Here is a 20,055-nt window from a genome sequence, read left to right on the forward strand (position 1 = left end):
GTACCTGGAGAAGAGAAGAATAAAACTGGGAATTTGAAAACTACAGATGCACAGAATATAAGCAATATCAAATGACAAGATCCCCTCGTCCCCAAAGCAAATATCTACTTAAAGCCCCAAAGAGAAAACTTACATCTACAAGATTAACAGCTGAAACAGATGGCTAATGAGAAGAGCGAATCCACATTCTCTGGAAGACAGATCCTGCATGCTGCTGGCAGCACTACAGATATAAAAGGCATATACAGAGGGCGACACGAGGGAAAAAGAACAGAACGTGCGAGGGAAGCACCGAGCGTGGGGAATCCTGGAGGCCGGAGCCGAGCGAGGGCAGGTCAGGGCCAGCAGGACAAAGGTGCCTGAAGCAAATGACGACCTACCAACGCACGGATTAGATTCCCCAACCCTCCGAGGCTTCGACGTGAATTCTGCCACGCTGAAAACTATGGAAAGGCCTTCGCAAAGCTTTGAAACTCGGCATTTTCAGGACCAAGACTGGCCTTGTCGAATCTGATGACTGTTTTGTTTCGGAATTGCGGCTTCCTTAGTTTTACATCACGACTTCTACTGAATTCTTACCCCAAATCCAAATTCAACTAAGTCTTCATGATGACTAAACACAAGCGGCAAAACCAGGCCGAAATCATGCGGTGGGAATAGAGAGGGTACTTCAAAGGTCAGGTGGCATATAGTTTTTCTTTTTCTTGTCTTTCCAAAGAACAAAAATTCCTTTTCTTTCCAAAGAACAAAAATTCAAGACCAAATGCACTGATTGCCTACTTCATAAAGATCTGAGACCTCCTCTGCCTTTCTGACGATGAAAATGGACCAAGTCTTTCATTCTGCAAACATGGGGAAGTCGCTATCTTCAAGACACAGTGACAGGTGAGGAAGGTGTGGGCAGCACGGAAGGAGAGCACACCCTCAGCCTCCGGGAATGACCCCTCCACAGAGGTTAAGAGCCAGCATGTACTGGAACCGAGGACACGGTGAATGCTGAACACCAGGGGAAAGCGGTCTCTTGAAGGAAGTGGTATCTGAGCGGGAGCTCAGAGGGAGTTGACAGGTTAACCAAAGGCCGCAGGCAACGGGAAGCGCAGGAGGCAACGAGGAAAACCACAGAAGCCCCCAGTACAGATCTTCCTTGACTTATGACGGAGTTACATCCCAATAAACCCCTCGTAAGTATATCAGGAGCTGAAAATGAAAATATACCCAACCTACTGAACATCAGAGCTCGGCACACCCTACCTAAAATGTGCTCAGAACTGCTCACAGCAGCCTGCAGGCGGGCAACATCACCTAACACAAAGCCTATTTTACAACACGGTGTTGGCCACCTCACGCAACTTGCTGAAGCCTATACTCAAAGTGAGAATCCGGAGGGTTTCAGTGTGTCGGTTGCGGACCCTCGTGATGGCGTGGGTGCCTGGGAGCTGCGCTCGCTGCCACTGCGCGGCATCACAAGAGGGGATCCTACTGCGTATTGCTAGCCCGGGAAAAGATCCAGATTCGAAGTCTGCGATATGGTTTCCGCTGAATGCGTATCGCTTTTGCACCATCGTAAAGCCAAAAAGTCCTAAGTCGAACCGCTGTGAAGTCAGAGATCTTCCGTACAAGTTGTGTTAGGGAAGGTCAAGTGCTACAGTTTGGCCAGGGACCATAGTGGTACGAGGTGGGGTTGCGGGGGCGGGGGTGGGGTGGAGTTCCACAGTAGAAAGGTCTACAGTGGAGAACCACCAGGACCAGAGCATCAAGGACCTCACGGGCTGTGCCAAGAAGACTGGATGTTCCTCTAGAAGCAACGAGAAGCCATTAAAGACTTACGAAGGTGGCAGAGCTCTGGGCAGATATGACAGCCAAGGGCTGCAATGAAGAGGGACAGGTGGAGCCAGGGAGGCCAGGAGGGGAGAGCCTGTTATTCCAGAGAAAACATGACAAAGGCCTGGACCAGGGCGATGGTGAAGTGGAATGGGATATTTATGAAGCAGAACTGGAAAGTCATGGAAATTAAGTAAAAGAAGGTGGGGAAACTGAAGATAACCTTAATCACTATTAGCATAAAACTTATTGAATCAAGCTGAGGGGCGCCTGGGTGGCTCAGTCAGTTAAGCGTCAGACTCTCGGTTTCAGCTCAGGTCATGATCTCGCAATTCCTGAGTTCAAGCCCCGCATGGGGCTTGCTCTGACAGAGCACAGAGCGGAGCCTGCTTGGGATTCTCTCTCTCTCTGCCTCTGCTCATGCTCGCTCGCTCGCTCGTTCTCCCCCTCTCTCCCTCCCTTAAAATAAACTTAAAAAAAAAAAAAAACCCAACTTGTTGATTTAAAGCTGAATTGATATTTATAGACATCAGAATAATGGAAGGAAACCAATTTTGATTTGTAGCTACATTGCGATATGAAATTGGGTATTGAAAATAAAGAGTAGATTAGCTCCTACCATTAGTTCCATTAGCTAGAAACCTGGGCTAACAACACCCGCCTCACGGCATTGGTAACAATTAAATAGGAAAGCACACTCGTTCCCAGTTCAGACAAGACAGCCAGTAAGCAGTACGCACTGGGAGCCACCAAGTGCAATCGCCGAGCTGAGCTGACCGGGAAGCTCAGCGGTTTCAGTTACCTGGAGATGGCCCCTCCTGTGACTTCTCGAAGAAGGCGGCAATGGTGAGGAACAAACTCCAGGAGCTTATCATACATGATCTGAAGGCCGTTCGGATCAGACTCAACAATCTGCTCTACAATCACCTATCAAAAGGAGCATCATTTGTTTTAAAGCACCTAAAAGAGAAGTATGAACTATATACTACAGAGGAAAGAACAGAGAAAACCTTAAAAACACAATTCCTCTCTGCCCACCCTCCTCCCCAGCTGACATGCCTTCGAAACAGAAGGTAAAGCACACCTTCACTCAACATCGGCTCCTAGGATAAGGGGACACAGCTCTGACCCGGGGGAGACACAGGCTGGGTGACAGAGACTGGCCTAGAGCCGAAACACCACACACACTCATCTGCTTCCCGTCTTGAGCTTGAAAGCAAAATATGTGTGTCCTGACAACAGCTCGTACTGCCTTGACCTTGGCCTAGCCGGCCACCACCAGATCAGGGAAAGGGTTGGGACAGAGAACGATGGAAGAAAACACATTTTATTTTACTTTATTATTTTATTTTTTGTGGGAAGGTTGAGAGTCAAGAGGTAAAGAAAGGACAAGCACACAAACTTAAAATACAAACGTGGCCATCGTCCCTTTAATATGCCACTGAAACTTAAAATATTTTCTTAATTTGGCACATTAGATGCGGCTCAATGAAAAAGGCATACATTAGGAACTACCCTACTTTCACTTACGGATAAAGCATAACGTAGTTAATCGGTCTTTTTCATCCCCACAGAAATAGCCATGAAGTAGAACAGGATACACACAGGGAACTGGCAGATCATTTATTTTTAGTGATCCTAATGAAGTTGAGAGGCTTACTGAAATTAAGCCTTAAATTTCACTTTTACCAACAGGATTCACTGTCCCATTTTAAAAATGGAAGGCTTTCACCCTGAAGTCACAGGGCTTGGAAGCTTTGTACTTACTGGGACAGGAAGAACATTCACACTGACAGGTGACTGCAAGAGGGTCTTCAAACACTGAGGACTGGCTTTATGGCTTCTATCGGTTTGAACCAGACGGAACTGCCATTTTCTAAGCCGGAAATTGTTGAGTGTTGGCAATCTTGTATGATACGACCTATATTCTGGCTCCTCAAAGGCAGGATATACTCCCCGCCTGTAACTTAACTGTACCCCGATAGGTGAAGGGTCCTGGACAACCACGTTCGGGTTTAAGGTACTAATCTGCCCAGAAAAGCCCTTCATCTTTGAACATTCCCTCCTTCCCACTTCCTGGCCTGGCAGACTCCCCCATGGTTTTCAACACTTAGGTCCAATCTATTCTGGGAAGACACCTCCCGCTCGGACTTTCCAAGCTCACGGGGCCGTCCACACACTCCGCCACCAGGCACGTGCTGCGGAGCGGTCATCGGCCTAACTGTTCTACTCCTCTACCCTGGCAGTGCAAAAATGCTTTTTCACAACCTCACTGACGTAGAATTGACACAACTTAAAACTGACCTGCAAATGTTCGGATCCGGACCTTCTCCCTAGGCAAGACCCTCACCCCTATGGTATTAGGATGATCCCTGGGTTATGACATCACTAGAGAATACTGGAGAGCATGCTCGGTTCCTGGCACTCTGACTGTAACCAACGGGGGGACCGAGCTTTACCTACAACTGAGAGTGTGGTAACTATGAGACTGTACAGAAAGATCTCTGATCTATCCCCCCACAGCCAGTGAAGAATCCAAGTCCGAGTAGATGCTCTAGGAGCATCTGAACGAAGACACGAGTGCACACACCTCATCCACGTAGGGTTTCACTAGAACTTGACCGACTAAGGCCTCGGCATCCCGTGTCTTGTCAATTGTGGCGTAGGTCCGTAGGCAGTGCCGTATTATATCAACGTTGGAAGTCTGGAGACCTTCTAAGAGCAGGCCTTCCAGTGACTGCTGTAACATGGCTGTAATGCCGGCTATCCGCTGCAAGCAAAAACAGCTGTAAGGAAAGTTCCAGGTAGACCAATTGCTAAAAATTCAAATATGTATATAACAGACCTCCTATTCTACTAGAATATACGTTAAGATTAAAAGATTAACATTTTCTGGAGAGTTAACAGTGAAATCTCTTCTCCCCACGATTTCTTTACAAGTAAATCTTTGCTTCATCTAAGAAATGACAAAGAAAGTTATTTTCTTCTTAAGCTACAGAGTAAATCCGACAAATGTGTTTAAACCCAGCCAAGGGCTTTGGGTAAATTAATTCTGACTACTCGTACAATGTGTCGAGTGACATGAAATTCAGAATTCATTTTACTCGCGTAATTTGGAGAATATGCTTGTGACTTTACGCAAAATCTCTCTAACATGACATGAGAGAAGCAGGGTCCCCAGAAACAAAAACTGAAAGAAAAAACTCAACGTTGGTTTCAAAGTCCTCTACGGCAACAATTATCAGGGGCAATACGAGATTTAACTAAAATCATTCAGCAAATTCCCAAACAGCAAACTGTGAAAATCTAAACCAACACTCACCGGTCTTACTTTGTCCAAAAGAGGCATGCCTTTGCTTTGAACAGCGTGAAACTGTAACTGGTTAAATTCTGTGGCAATTCTCTCCAAAATCTGTCCAGTCAAAAGTGGGCTAGTAGAGACAGTTACAGAAATTTAGTTCCCAGAGTTATTTAACTTCCAAGAGACGATATCACCCAATTAGCAACAGGGAGGCTTTAGCACCCACGGTGTCGTAACTTTTCTTCAGGGTGTTTTCTCCCACAGACCCCTTGTCACAAGGTGAAAGCTAACGTACCTTCCGTGCCGTGGATTTTCACTACAAGCCGTAAGCATAGCATGTTCTAGGTGTGGTGGGGAGGTCGTCACGTATAAGCAAGCCATTGACACTGCCTGGCCCCAGCCACAGGGCCCACACGAGCAGCAGGAGCTGGACCGGGGGAGTGTGGGTGCAGGCTCTCCCATTCATGAGGTCTTCATCTCTAACCCCCTTCTCTCTCTTGCCCTTTCCCATCATTCATAGCTGAATCCTCCTCTTCTCTACCTGCCTCATTCTCCCTCCTTCCAAAAGACCTCTAATACGTCTCAGGCACCAAATACTGTTGTCCATTCAATAAAATAAAACTGGCCCTCCAGCAGCAATAAATGAAACACCTCAAAGTAGCTTACTTTAAATTTGCGTGTACCAAAGAGCAGAAAGAGCAATCTACATGCTCCGGGTCCTACCGAGAAAACATGCATTTGTATCGGCTACCACGTGTAATAAATGTACTCCCCCTCCCTCCAAACACATTATAAAGCATCAACATCACTTAAGAGGAAGCTGAATAGTGAAAGATGAAAACCATAAAGGCACTGAAAGTACCTGCTGGGCTTTTCTAAGGCATCCCACATCCGATGAGGCACAAGCAGGCAGTGAGGGGAAAACCCACACCATCAGGAAATACAAAACGCTATATGCAGACCAGCAGTGATCCACCCGGCCCTGTTTCCGCAGCATCCGAACGAGCGTGGAGGGAAAGTGCCCAGCGTGACCAACCCCGAAGCTTAACCTCTGACTTGAATAACCTAGCGTGGACGTGTTGTTTACCAATTATCTCAACGTCTCCTGGCCTAGGAAGCACGATCTATTTACTATTCGCCAACATGGCTCTGGCTTTCCTTTGTCTACAGCTCAAAGCTGCTGTTCAAAAGGAAAGAAAAAAGCCTCAAAGGTGATTCTGAGCAAGAAAGAGCATAATATCTATTACATTAAAGGCAGAGTTGCCAAAGGAACAGTATTACAGAAACAGAAACCACTGAGGGACTTCTATCAAAGGAACACAGCAGGAACGGGCAAAAACAAAGAAAACTGGAAGGCGAGCATCGGAGCAACAGAGAGGCCGAATGAGGATGCGGCCAGAGGGGCCGTCAGCAGAGCAGAGCAGCTGAAGACGAGCCGGTTCCACTAGACGGATGGGAACGGACGTTCCCGGGGTCTCTGATAAGTGACGAAGGGGTCAGGGGCACAAGGGCAGTGGGCCGAAGAAACACACCCGGCAGGCGGCGAGTCCCCATTTCCACGTCTGGATCACGAAAGGAGGCAGAGACGGAGGACCCGAGAACCCCCTTCCTTTGGGATGTCTCCTTTCTTTACTCCATAACGAGAGATGTGGAGCGTGGGGTCTCTGGGGACCCTTCCGAATCTAAAACATTAGTTCCTAAAGCTAAGAAATCCCCCATGCCTTTTTGGTGGGACCAAGCCTTTGAACTCTAGGTATATTCAGTTTGGCTGTGGGTGGTGCTGCCTCAATGATCCAGTATTCCTCATGGAAAAATGCTATAGCTATCAGGGTGATTTCAAAAAGACAGCTCACGTTAAACCCAGATTGCCTAAGGGGGAGGGCCTGTGTATGCCAGGTATGGCTGACAGTCCCTCACTGGCTGAGACAACCTTGCACGTGGGGTTGCTGTCAGCCTTACACTCCAGGGGACACAGGGCACCGAAGGACCTGGACTCGGGCTCCCCAAGCCTGCCTTCTTCCCACTGTTCCACAGCGCGTCCCGCTGGTGCCGCCGTGCTCTGACAACTCATTTTCCGAGTCCCTCATCTACCCGGCTGATTGAAAATTCACACTAAGCAGGCGGTAAGTCGCAGCGTAACACAGAGAGCGGTCATCTTTTTCTGATTTCAGAAGCTTTTTCTTCCTCGTTTGTGCATTTCACCTAGACGTGCCCTATACTGTTTCCGTTAACGATATAATGCTGGTGCAAAACACATCAATGGTTAATACTCTGGGCAGGTCTAGAGAAAATCTGAGAAAGATGAAGGCTATACCTTGAAGATCAACAAGGATTTTGCTAGCTCTTTAGGGAAGGGGATTCCAAATGTAAAAACTTTCCACGGGAGGCACACTGCCTCTGACCCCCAGTGTTGGAACTAGATGGCCTAGGGCCACAAAGGGTTTAAAATGACGTATAATAAACTTTACCATTTCATGCACTCTACTCTCCCGGAGCTTTGTTCGAAAACGCTAAGCTACAGACGTGGATTTTCTCCTTATTCAGAAATGAATTCTAACTAAAACGAAACAAAACAATATTTAAACTGGAGGTGAAGTATTAATTTACGTGCTATTTAGTAAAAAAAAAATACTTACCTGCTTGCTTCTAGTACAGATGTTTCTTTAGAGCTTTGAGAATTTAAGATTTTTTCAATTTTTTCAACTGATCGAATAACTTGTATAAGCCTCAACACGCACATCTATAAAGATAAAAATTAAGCAAACAAAAAAGTTATTATAATGTTTAACCTTAATCATCTTGTTTTCCATGCTAAGTGCCAGAGAATATAAAACCGAAAGTCAAGTTTGAATATATAGAGCATCCTACATTTTGAATATTTCTATAAAACACTGAATTGCCAAGAATGGAAATCTTAATTTTGGCTTTCTGGAACAAGCATATTTCAATATTCTACTGCAAATTAGTAGTAAAAAAAAAAAAAAACACACACACACAAACGAAAAACCCCTAGACTTTTGCTTTCTCACGCTCTGTACTCTTTATTTCTTCTTTTTCCCATCCTGAATCTCTCTATGGGCAGTCCATTTATTTTCTTATGGCCCTTTCTTCACCTTTTCAGTTTCTGATCGTACTTATCCTCTCGGTTTACATGTGCACGATACACCTATATGTCCTAGTGTCAATTCATTGAAGGCATTTTATGCTACAAATATTGCCAAGAGGTTGAGGGACGTTATAAGGACTCTTATCCTTAAAAGAATGAAAAATACAAAGTCACCCGTTAAACAAAGAGTACCTGAGAACCCTTCCTGGGAGCTAGACATTCTTCCAGACAGTGGGGACAGCAGTGAATAAAACTAGAAAAATGCCTGCTTTCATGAAGCTTACAGTCTTCTCTAGAAACACACCACATGAATTCTTCGGACAAAAGCTGGGAGAAGATGTAAAGGAGAAATAGACAGTCTCTAAAATAAGCTTCTTTCTCCCCCGTGAGATTTAAGAAAATATGCTAATAAGGGGGCACCTGGGTGGCTCAGTCAGTTAAGCATCTCACGGTTCGTGAGTTTGAGCCCCACATCGGGTGAGCACGAGCCCTACTTTGGGTAAGCTCGAGACCCACTTCGGGTAAGCCCCACTTCTCTCTCTCTCCCTCACTTGCTCCCTCTCTCTCAAAAAATACTAAAAATAATAATAATAAAATATGCTAATAAATACATGTACAAAACACTGGATAGAGTCAGAAGTCTGGAATCCCAATTCCAACTCTGCCCTGACATCCTTACGATCACGAATAAAACCAGGGCTGTGTGGAACAGGTGTCGAGGATGAAGGTGTGCCCTTGCTGTGATGAGCACCGGCTGACGTACGGAGGTGCTGAATGACTACATTGTACACTTGAAACTAATATAACCCTGTATGTTGACTAACTGGGATTCAAAAACCAATAATAAGAGCGAAAACCAGAGCATAAAGAAAAAATTCAGAAAATAAAATTAAAATCCAGGGCCACTAAACAGTAAAGGCAGTGCACGCAGACGTGATTTAAAGAAGGGAAACGAAAAAAGAAACAAACATGGCCGAGCATGAGACAGCAACACTCCGCCTTTTCTAGAACAACTAACCTGCAGTAGAATACAGGGGTGGAGAACACTTACGTGGCTGTTAAACCACCAAGTGCTCCACTGACATCAGTTATTATTTCTTGTTCTGGAAAAAGTGAGGGACCTTGAGACCATGTGGGTACCTCTAAAATTCCGTCTTACTATTTCAAGTAGATAACGTGACATTATAATGTGAAATATGCACATGCAAAAGAGCTTTGAAAACAAAGCTGCAGAGTACTGACAAGCATGAAGGGACACGAGGAGGGGACATGTAACCGGCACGTAACGTGGGAAATCTACTGAGGGATACCTTTTTCTTCCTGATGTCCTCTTGCTTACACATCCGTTCATCCACTGCCCGAATGCCTTCACTGACAGATGACCTGAGGCTCTTTAAAAGCATAAACAAAGTATACTGCAGAAACTGTTCTGTAACATGATCAGGTTTATACATTTAATTCAACCTCACAGAACTTAATACCTGCAGACCAGTATTATGCAGACACTGACAATAACACGAAATATCAGACACAAATGTTGTTGAGGGTACTCATGATTAAGGGGCAAAATGACATAAAGCCAGGGTCGCACTGTATTAACGGCCAGAAGAATAATAATACATATACAGTGAATGTCATGGGTGGTCAGAGTGGAGAACAGGTAGTCTGAAGCAAAGTCCAGAAGAGTCTGGAAAAGGGGTGGGACTCAAACCCGGCTCTGAAGCCGTGCATGGGCGGAGAGAGGATCTTCAGAAGACAAGAGGTAAGAAGGTGTAGACGCGTCCACACTCAGGGTCGCAGCCATGCACCCGGGTGCGCTGTTGGCTTCGTTCTGGAGAGAAGTAGAAATAAGGGAGGGGTCAACTCAGGAGGACTTCACTCAGATGAGGGCTTTAGACGGGATTCCACACACTCTGGAGAACTAGAGACTGCTGAAGCACTGACCTATCGTAGGAAATGTTTTGGAAATATTAGGAATCAAGGAGTAAGAACAGAATGGCCAGGAAAAGGGAGAGCTCACAGGTGGAGAAAGAGGGCCGGAAGCTGAGGATGAAACCAAGTAGAAGACAGGAATTAGAGCCAAAACAAAGGCTCATGGAAACAGCTGGGATAAACTGGACACATCACAAAAATTCTACAGAAAGGTGAATTATTTCACTCAGAAAACATCACGAAATACCTACTAGATGTCAGCTGTCGTGACAGCACATGAGGAGACAACAACGAAGACAGAAACAGTCTTATCCGTTAAAGATCTTAGAATCTCTTAGAATCTTAGATCTGGTCTCTGAGTCGGGACCAGAAAGGAAGGTCAGGTCTGTGGCTCATTAGGACAAAAGCAGCTATAAAGACGGCTGTGGAAAAGGAAGGGGACACGGTGCTCGCGGCGACAAGGCAGGACGGGAACCTGTGTGCGAGGCGAGAGCAGTAGTCGGCAGAGCAAATCTACCTTTGGGGAGAGGGGTTTCAGAGAGGAGCGGAAGGCCAAACGAAGGCTGGGCTCGGGGGACACCACGGCTATGGGGCTGGGGAAGAAGGGGCACACCAAGGAGGAGGCAGGAGAGACACACGGCAGCAGGCGTGGAATCCAATAGTGGACCACAAAAATCGCTCTTCCCTTCCGGGGGAAAGCATCTCAATAAGATTTTGTAACATTCAAACGAGACATAAACAAGGAAGAGTATTAGCTAGCTCGAGGCACGGCTCCAAATTTCCCTCTTCTATGAATTCTTTCCTGCCTACCCCTCCTCTGGGCTTCTCGGCACTGACATTGGCTGGGACTCCACGTTTTTTCCAGATCATCTTCCACTTCCAGTATCTCCTCAGGTTCCAGGTGCTGTCTTATGGGTTGATGCACGAGGCCACTCAAGCTAGGGGTGACATACCCAGGACAGGACGGTGCAGAGCACCAAGTTCACAACAGTGCATCCAAACAGAGGGGTCGGGGGGGTGGGGGGCGAGTCAGGGCATCGACACAGACTGGGGGGTGGGGGAGGACAGGACGGCACAGTTTTCTGTTGGAAGTGATGCCCTAAGTTCCCCTCCGCTGTTCACCAGGCGGAGTTCCCATTCCCAACGTCTGGGAGTGGGGAGTTCTATTCCCACAGCAGGGATTTTCTCAGAGAAACATTATTAGATATTACATCTATATCATCCTTCGGTTACATGAAGGATTTCATAGCTTTTGTGGACCAGTCTGGGAGCCTGAGCACATGTACATTACTGTCTGGGCGGGGAGGGGATACTTACAAATTAGGAACTGTTCAAATGAGCCATTCAGAAGCTGGAAACCACTTACATGGGAGTAAGGTGGCATTAATAAGTTGAATTTGGAAATATTCTTCCTCTCCCCTGATGTTTTAAGGCTGTCTACTCTGAGAATCTGTCTTCTTCAGATCGAACATGTTTTTTAGGTCATAATACCACATGCAAAAATAGAAAATCATTTACAACTTTTCTGAAGGCAAATACAATAATCATGAAACCATGAGAAAACAACCACCGCACCACGAGCTGACAGATGAAAGGAATTCTTCTTGGAGAAGGCAAACGAGGACCACATGCTTTCCAGCAGCTTGTTTTATACTATGTAGGGACTTACCAGAACTTCTTCTCGTAACTGTCCCAAAGGCACAGAAAGCTGATTGAGGGCCTTGTCCATGCCAACCTAAAGGCAAAATCACGTTGGCACACACACATCACAATCAGGAATAACAGTGAAGTATCTTTTAATGATCAAAGCAGTACTACACTTAAGTTATTTTTTTGGTATGACTGTATTTTGCTGAGTAACTAGTTAAATAACGGAAATGTTACTGTGCCATCAATGTTGTTCATAGAATACGAAAAAAATTTGTTGGTATACATGAAACTATACAAACAAGGGAAGTCCTAATAAATGAAACCTTCAAACAATTTGCCTTTAGATGCCATTTTATTTTTTTATTTATTTTTATTTTATTTTTTTAATTTTTTTTCAATGTTTTTATTTATTTTTGGGACAGAGAGAGATAGAGCATGAACGGGGGAGGAGCAGAGAGAGAGGGAGACACAGAATCGGAAACAGGCTCCAGGCTCCGAGCCATCAGCCCAGAGCCTGATGCGGGGCTTGAACTCACGGACCGCGAGATCGTGACCTGGCTGAAGTCGGACGCTTAACCGACTGCGCCACCCAGGCGCCCCTAGATGCCATTTTAAATGAATGTGAAAAATTGTAACGGAAGGGGCACAGCTATCTGTCCGTAATTTATGATACCCAGCCAGTTGATGTGAAAGGCCAATGGGCTATGTCTCTCCTAAACATCATTATAACCCTTGAGAAAAATCCAAATTAAACAGAACAGAAATCAAATTTTCTGGGTTTCTAATCCCACTGGAACATTTATGTTAGGGGTATATTTCCCAAAAGCAAATATGCCTCATTATTTTAATGCTTCTTGAAATCCCCACGGAGCCGCCGACTTTCAGCAGATTTTAAACAAAATGAAGTAAGAACAAGGAGACTTTTCTGAAAATATTATAACCCAAGCATTTCTAAACAGCTTTCACAAACACTTGACATGCTCACTACAAATCATTCTTATGTTTTTATAAAACCATGCCTTCTAAATATCAATACTGGCCCACGTCCCCTCAACCTAGCTCTGGCTAACGCATCCACCTGAAAGTAAATTCAACACTTCCTTCAGAATAGTTGGTATCTGCTCTTGCAAATGAGCCTCAACCAAGTAAGACTTCAGGGTAATCACTTAGCAACTACCAAAAACAACGACTCCGATATTCTTATCCTCTGCTGTTGACTTCTTTACTAACGATTTCAAAAAAAATAATCAAGCTAGAGCGGCCTGAAATGAATTTAAACACTAAAACCAAACAAATGCACACCAAACAGTTTAGTTATTTTACTCGTGAGCTTAGTAATCTCTTTAGGTTTTTTTTTTTTGGTGGGGGGGTGGTGGCGCAGGGGGAATCGACTTTCTGAAAGCTTTCTTTTATTTTTAAAAAAAATTTTTTTTTCAACATTTATTTATTTTTCGGACAGAGAGATGAAAGCTTTCTTTTAGAAATTTACACTCCACTCTGAAGAATAAATATGGATGAGAGGGCCTGGCGGATTTCAGGCTTACCAAGTTTGTGGACAGGTTGACAAAATCCGCGTAATCTTTGTTGATGAGCTCCACCATGGCTGTTTTGAGGAGTCGGTAATAGAGTTCCAGGTCACCTCTCAGTTCCTCCAGCTGCACGCGCTTCCGGCAGTCGGACACAAAGTGATCCACATCGAAATCTTCCTGAAAAATCAAACCACAAAGAAAAAATGATCGCCAATGATATCACATTTTACGTATAAAAATCAAATCGGAGACAGAGAGAGAAACGCCATTCTACTCATTTAGAAGGGGCTCTGCGGCTGCGCGGGGCGGGGGGCGGGGGGGTAGTGTCTAGGGACACACGGTGACACCAGGGCGCCTGCTCATGTCACAGAGGTGCGGGAAAGGGGGCCCCACCAAGAGCATTCTCTCCTGCTGCCTAAGTTCCACAAGGGATTTTTTTTTTTTATTATACATTTCAGAGGTTCGTCTCAAAACAGAAACAGCCTTTGCTTCTTTATTTTAAATGTAACAAATGCTCAATGGCAAACTTTCAACCAATAAGGAAATAATAAATAAAGAGTGTAAAAAATCATCTGCTCTCTGAAGCTCTACGGATAAGCACTGTTCACGGCACACACCCCCCCCCCCCCCCCGCCCACCTACTATTTAACATTGTGATTCACATCCTCCCAGACTTGTTGTATTTTGGTCTTTTCTCTTTAAAATGTTAAGTTACTTTTTCAAAAGTTGAGATACAACGGACACATAATCTTTCAGGTGTACAAGATAATGATTTCATGGTTTCGTCTATTGTGAAATGATCACCCCAAGACTAGTTAACATCCATCACCACACACACATTTTTTCTTGTGATAAGAACATTTCGGAGTTACTCTTAGCAACCTTCAAATGTACCATATGGTATTTCCTAGAAGTACATGCTGTATATCACATCCCCCAAACTTATCTTACTAACTGGAAGTTTGTACCATTTGACCCCTTCATCCATTCCCTCCCCACACGCCTCCCCACCACGTCTGGCAACCACCAATCGGTTCTCTAGGACTTCATTTTTTGTTTTTGTTTATAGATTCCACACATAAGGGAGATGATACGACATGTGTCTTTCCCTGACTTATTTCACTTAGCATAATATCCTCAAGGTCCATCCATGTTGTTGCAAATGGCAAGACTTCCTTCTTTTTATGGCTGAATACTATTCCACTGTATATACACACATTTTCTTCATCCATTCACTCGCTGATGGACACTTAAGTTGTTTCCAAGTCTTGGCTGTTGTAAATACTGCAATAAACATGAGGGGCCTGTGAGCGTAAGCCTTGCTGGTCACTGGAGCCACATGACCTAGAGGAATCCCTTAGTGGCGACTCCAAACATGGACACCAGATGAGCATCCAAGCCCCTTTTCCGGAGATACCAGTGGGCAGGGGTGAGGCAGAGAGACGGCACAAAGGTAACACCTGCCAGTTCCGTCTTTGCAGACTACAGAGTGGGCCCCAGATGAGTGTTAAATTAGATGCCGGCCCCTCAGTGCTCTATGATAAGCAAATGGGCCTCTTTTACAGAAAATCTGAACCTTTTTCAATCGGCTACTTCTGTGCTGAGTCCTGGAGTTGGGGGACTCCACTCACGTGACTGCTTTAAGAACTGTTTCTCTGTTCCCCACAGCCTTGTGGGTCTCACGGATGCAAGCCTTGTTGGCTTTCAAAGCTAGATGTTCTGGGGGCTTGTGTCTGAAGTGCAGGTCTTAAAAGTTGGGGTGCCGGATGTGGGGTTCAAACCATTGCTCCTAGGGGCGAAGTCTGGATTGTGAGCTCCCTCCCAATTGTGGGTCACTGTGCCAGGGGTGGGATTTATGGCAAGACTGCATCTCACTTCAGTGTAGGTTGTTTCTTTATTCACCTAATGTGTAGGAGTCACTCAGCTAGTTTTGGGTACTTTTCGGAGGAAACTGTTCCATATGTAGCTGTAGGCTCAGGGTATCCGTGGGAGGAGAGGAGTTCAAGATCCTCCTACACCGCCATCTTGAACTGAAACCCAGACCTTCTTTATGCGTCTGTGCGCGCGCGCGCGCACACACACACACACACACACACACACACACACACACGGCAGCTTAATATTCATGTTCTTCTCAACTGTTATTTCCCATTTAAAAATGTAACTTCAATGTCTTTTCATAAAACGTATACATTTGTATTAATATTTTACATGGATGTTAAGTGTTCCATTGAACAGATGTTCAGAATCTTTCATAATCAGTTTCCAAGTACTGGTCTCACAGATTAGTTACACTCTTGTTTCCCCTTTATTACATTTCGGTGCCCCTGGCATAAATGTTAACATAAATGCTAAGAACCATATGCACCATTCCTTAAGAGTTACTTGTTTCAACTGACTTTCTTAATCAGCCAAACACCTACCCTGATAGTGTCAGAGAAGAGGAATTCATACCAAACCATAATTTCACAGCCATCTACTGAAAAACCACCTGCTTCTTAAACTGGGGCCAGAATCAGCCTGGACTTTTGCCTCTTGAGACCTCAGACAACACCTTACGTTCATGGCTATGAAGCACATCAGTGAAGGAATGCAGAGGCAGAACTCAGCTCAGAATCCTGGCCGTGCTACTAACCAGCTGTATGCCTTTAGGTAGATCATTTTTCCTGCCTCATTACGTATTCTCTGAAGTTCTGAACTTGACGATGGCATTCTAAATCATGTAACTCAGACCCTTGAACAAATGCTACTAGGTAGCATCCGTTCTCAACCTGCCATTTATGTATTTGTTCTCAGATAAACAAATGTTGCTCAACACAAGACTAAATCACTTCCCAGTAATCTGTGAATACTGAATTAGGCAGCTTTTGCTGTGACAACAAGCCCAAACTCACAGCGGCATCGAGCAACAGACACATTTCACTTACCAGGAATGGTTTTACTCTATAGTGTAAATCTGCTAAACATTTAAAAGGAAGACTTTGCAACCCATAGACTTATGGTCAGTTGATTTTTCAAAGGATGCCAAGACCAATGGCTGGGGGAAGAAACAGTCTTTTCAAGTGCCCACTGCAGGGACAATATCTACACACAAAAGAATGAATTTGGAACACCAACCTCACACATGCACAAAAAAGTAACTCAAAGTGGATCAAAAGCTTAAATAAAAGAGCAAAGACTGTAACACTCTTAGAGAAAACAGAGGTGAAAATCTGTGCGACTCTGAATTACATAATGCTTTCTTAGACATGACACAAAAAGCATAAAAAATAATCGGTAAACTGAACTTGATCAAAATAAAAACTTTTGTGTGTCAAAGGATACTACTGAGAGAGTGAAAAAGACAATCCACAGAATGGGAGAAAATATCTGCAAATCGTATATCTGACAAGGATCTAATGACCTGAATATGCAAAAGCCCTTATAGCTCAACAATAAAAAGAGAAATAACCTAATTTAAAAACAAGCAACAGACTTCAAACTGATATTTTCCCAAAGAAGACGCACAGATGGCCAATAGCACATGTAAAGATGTTCAACATCATTAGTCTTTAGGGAAAATGCAAATCAAAACCACACTGACCTACCACTTCCCACCCACCAGGATCCAATAAAATAAGAAAAACAAAAAAAACCCAAAAAAACCCAGAAGACAAGTGTTGGCAAGAAGGCAAAGGAACTGGAACCTCCTGTATTGAGGGCGAGAATGTAAAATGGTGCAGCTAATGTGGAAAACAGCTCAGCAATTCCTCAAAAAGTGAAACATACAACTACCCAGTGATTCTACATCTAGGCATATACCTGATAGAACTGACAGATGCTCACACACAAAAAACACTCACAGCATCATTCATAACAGCCAAAAAGTATCAACAACCCAATGTCCATCCATTGATGAGGATACTTTAAAGGTGGCGAAGCCTATCATGCAGCCAAAAAAAAAAGGGGGGGGGGTGAATAAAGTACTGTTACGTGCTGCAACATCGATGAACCCTGAAAACGTTCTACTCTAAGGTTAAAGGAAGCCAGATACAAACGGTTGCATATCATATGATTCCATTTATAGGAGATGTTCTAGAACAGGCAAATCCATAAAAACAGAAAGTAGATTAGTGGTTGCCAAGGAACGGGGGGAGGGGAGAATCAGAGCTGATAGGTTTCTTTTTTGGGGGAAGGACATGTTCTAGGATTAGACAGTGGTGACGGATGCACCGTGGAGTAATGTACTAAAAACCAGTGAAGAATACAGTTTAAAACGGTAAATTTTATATCACGTGAATTACATCTCAAGGAAAAATGAAACAACTTAAGCATCAACAAGTCAAATGTGCAGATACTTTAAAAAATCTAAAGTAACACTAATTTAGGGGTGCCTGGGTGGCTCAGTCGGTTGAGCGTCTGACTTGGACTCAGGTCATGATCTCATGATTCATGAGTTCTAGCCCCACGTCGGGCTCTGTGCTGACAGCTCAGAGCCTGGAGCCTGCTTCCGATTCTGTGTCTCGCTCTCTTTGTCCCTCCCCAGCTTATGCTCGCGCTCGCCACTCTCTCTCTCTCAAAAGTAAATAAACATTAAAACCTCCCATGTCTGAAAAGCTGGAAGGAGTCAAGACTTGTGGTCTGTAAGCCCTGAAATAAGAAGAAAAATAATTTCTCTTTATACTCAGCGGTATTTCCTACTTGAACCCAGGTAAAGTACAAATGCCCCAAAAGGCCGGAAGTTGTGAAATCACAAGAGGTGCTAGAACACAGGATATTAAGTCAGCAAAACAGACCAATTGCAGACAATTTAAAAACCATTAGCCACTAGAGTAGCGGTGACATCACTCAAATTTAAAACCAAACAGAGTTTAAAAGTTGAGCTACTTTAATGCCTTTGCATTCCGGGACGGCAAACAAAGACGAATACAAAATAACCAGGGAATTAAGCATTTAAAACTTACCAAAGACCCAAATATCAGTATCCTTAACGCGGTGATAACTGTGCAAGACTGTGGAAAGATCAAAATGCTCTAAGCTGCCAAGCAGTAGAACATTCCCCCAAATACATGGAAATGTAAAGTCACTACCTACCACATCCACAACAGAACCAGAGACCCCGCCCCCGCCCCCCACCCCGCCCCAGGCACTACCATTCCGCATCTACAAATCATGGGAGGTACGAAGAAGGCACACAAAATGTACGATCTCTGCCCTGAAACAGATTCCATTTCATCGAGACACAAATACAAAATAAATGCTAACCCACACATTACATAAAATACAGCTCAAAAGACCTAAGAAATTAGTGTGAGCCCAAGTGTGTGTTTCCAACCTTCTCGAAGCCCAGAGGACAACAGAGACGAATACAAGTCCTTGTATATCCCCCAAACATTACTTAAATATTGACCACGCAACTCGAGCTCTGCTCTAAAACCTGGGGACACAGCCATGAGAAGGTCTCCGCTCTTAAGGAACATATATTCTAATGCAGAAATGAGAAAACAAACATGTAAACAAATAAATGTGATACTAATGAATAGTGATCAAAGTTACAAAGAAAATGGGACACTGTGAAGGTGAGTGATGAGACAGGGAGGTACCTGAACTTGCATGACCAGGAAAGACACAGAACAAAAACATCTGAGTTGAGATCCAAATGACACGACGGAGCTGGCCTGGGGAAAGTGTGGGAACAGTGTTCTTGCCCGAGGGAACAGCATGTATGCAAGAAGGTCCCTGGAGCTCTTCCCTCGCATCCCTGTCCTCTAATCTCTCACTGTGGCAGGGTGACGGGCACATGACATAGCCTAGGACTTGTGTCTCCAAAACACAACTTTATTTGGTTACTAAGCTATTCAAGCTTGAGAAGTTTAAAAACATACGCTAATGAGTTCTTTCCACCATCTATAGACAGATCATCTTAAAAGTATCATGAAATAGTAACACTTAAATTCTAAGCAACATCTGTTCTAACATTTTGTTGCTGCTGTTCCAACATTATTTTAATCAATTTTATATCTAACTCCTTCGTTCCATATATATATATATGTGTGTGTATATATATATATATATACACATATATATATACACACACATATATATATACACACTCGTTTGACATACTTATGAGAAAGCAAAGGAAATCTATATTCTGTAAATTTATTCACCCATCTAACAAGTATTTGAGCACCTAATTATGCTCTGTTCCAGCTGATTTCCTCTCTTTCTCTCTCCTTTTCCCCTCAATTTAACACTAATCATAATCTATGTTGGGTTTTAGTTTACTTTTTCAACTTAATTTCTTGAGCTACTGAGTGGAATTACCTAGTTCCAACGTTCTCAACATCGGTCGTATGTTAGAATCGCTTGAGGAACTTAAAAAAAAAAAAAAAAAAAGCCCAAGCCCAAGGAGCACCTGGCTGGCTCAGTCGGTGCAGCGTATGACTCTTGGTCTCAGGGGCGTGAGTTCGAGTCCCACGTTGGGTGTAGAGACTACTTAAAAACAAAATCTTAAAAAAAAAAAAAAAGAAAAAAAAAGAGCCCACATCCCAGTTTGTGATTAATCTGTTTAAATGTTTTAAGAAATTTGATGCTAAATGCTATCAAACTAGTTAAATAACAAAAAGATCTTCTTGCTCTCAAATTTTGAATAGTACTAATAATCAATAACTCGGTAGGCTAGAAGTGCAACATTTTATTCAAATGAGAAACTTTATAACAGGATTACAAAGAGT

The 20,055-nt window shown here is 43.9% G+C and overlaps 1 protein-coding gene across 4 annotated transcripts in view; it reads right to left on the bottom strand.

Moving 5' to 3' along the window:
* COG2 (component of oligomeric golgi complex 2) overlaps window positions 1-20,055 on the bottom strand; it is a 47,057-nt gene that overhangs the window by 20,019 nt on the left and 6,983 nt on the right. For 2 of the 4 annotated variants that reach the window (XM_043596339.1, XM_043596336.1), the window contains exons 2-8: window positions 13,355-13,516; window positions 11,830-11,895; window positions 9,539-9,619; window positions 7,759-7,862; window positions 5,144-5,252; window positions 4,412-4,591; window positions 2,624-2,748 (exon numbers count right to left, since the gene is read on the bottom strand). In XM_043596339.1, coding sequence (XP_043452274.1) covers window positions 2,624-2,748; window positions 4,412-4,591; window positions 5,144-5,252; window positions 7,759-7,862; window positions 9,539-9,619; window positions 11,830-11,895; window positions 13,355-13,516 — 827 coding nt within the window. The remainder of the gene's footprint in view (window positions 1-2,623; window positions 2,749-4,411; window positions 4,592-5,143; window positions 5,253-7,758; window positions 7,863-9,538; window positions 9,620-11,829; window positions 11,896-13,354; window positions 13,517-20,055) is intronic. The other 2 variants (XM_043596338.1, XM_043596337.1) reach the window with 1 other exon arrangement.

Source organism: Prionailurus bengalensis, chromosome D2, assembly GCF_016509475.1.
Source record: "Prionailurus bengalensis isolate Pbe53 chromosome D2, Fcat_Pben_1.1_paternal_pri, whole genome shotgun sequence".
Lineage (NCBI taxonomy): Eukaryota > Metazoa > Chordata > Mammalia > Carnivora > Felidae > Prionailurus > Prionailurus bengalensis.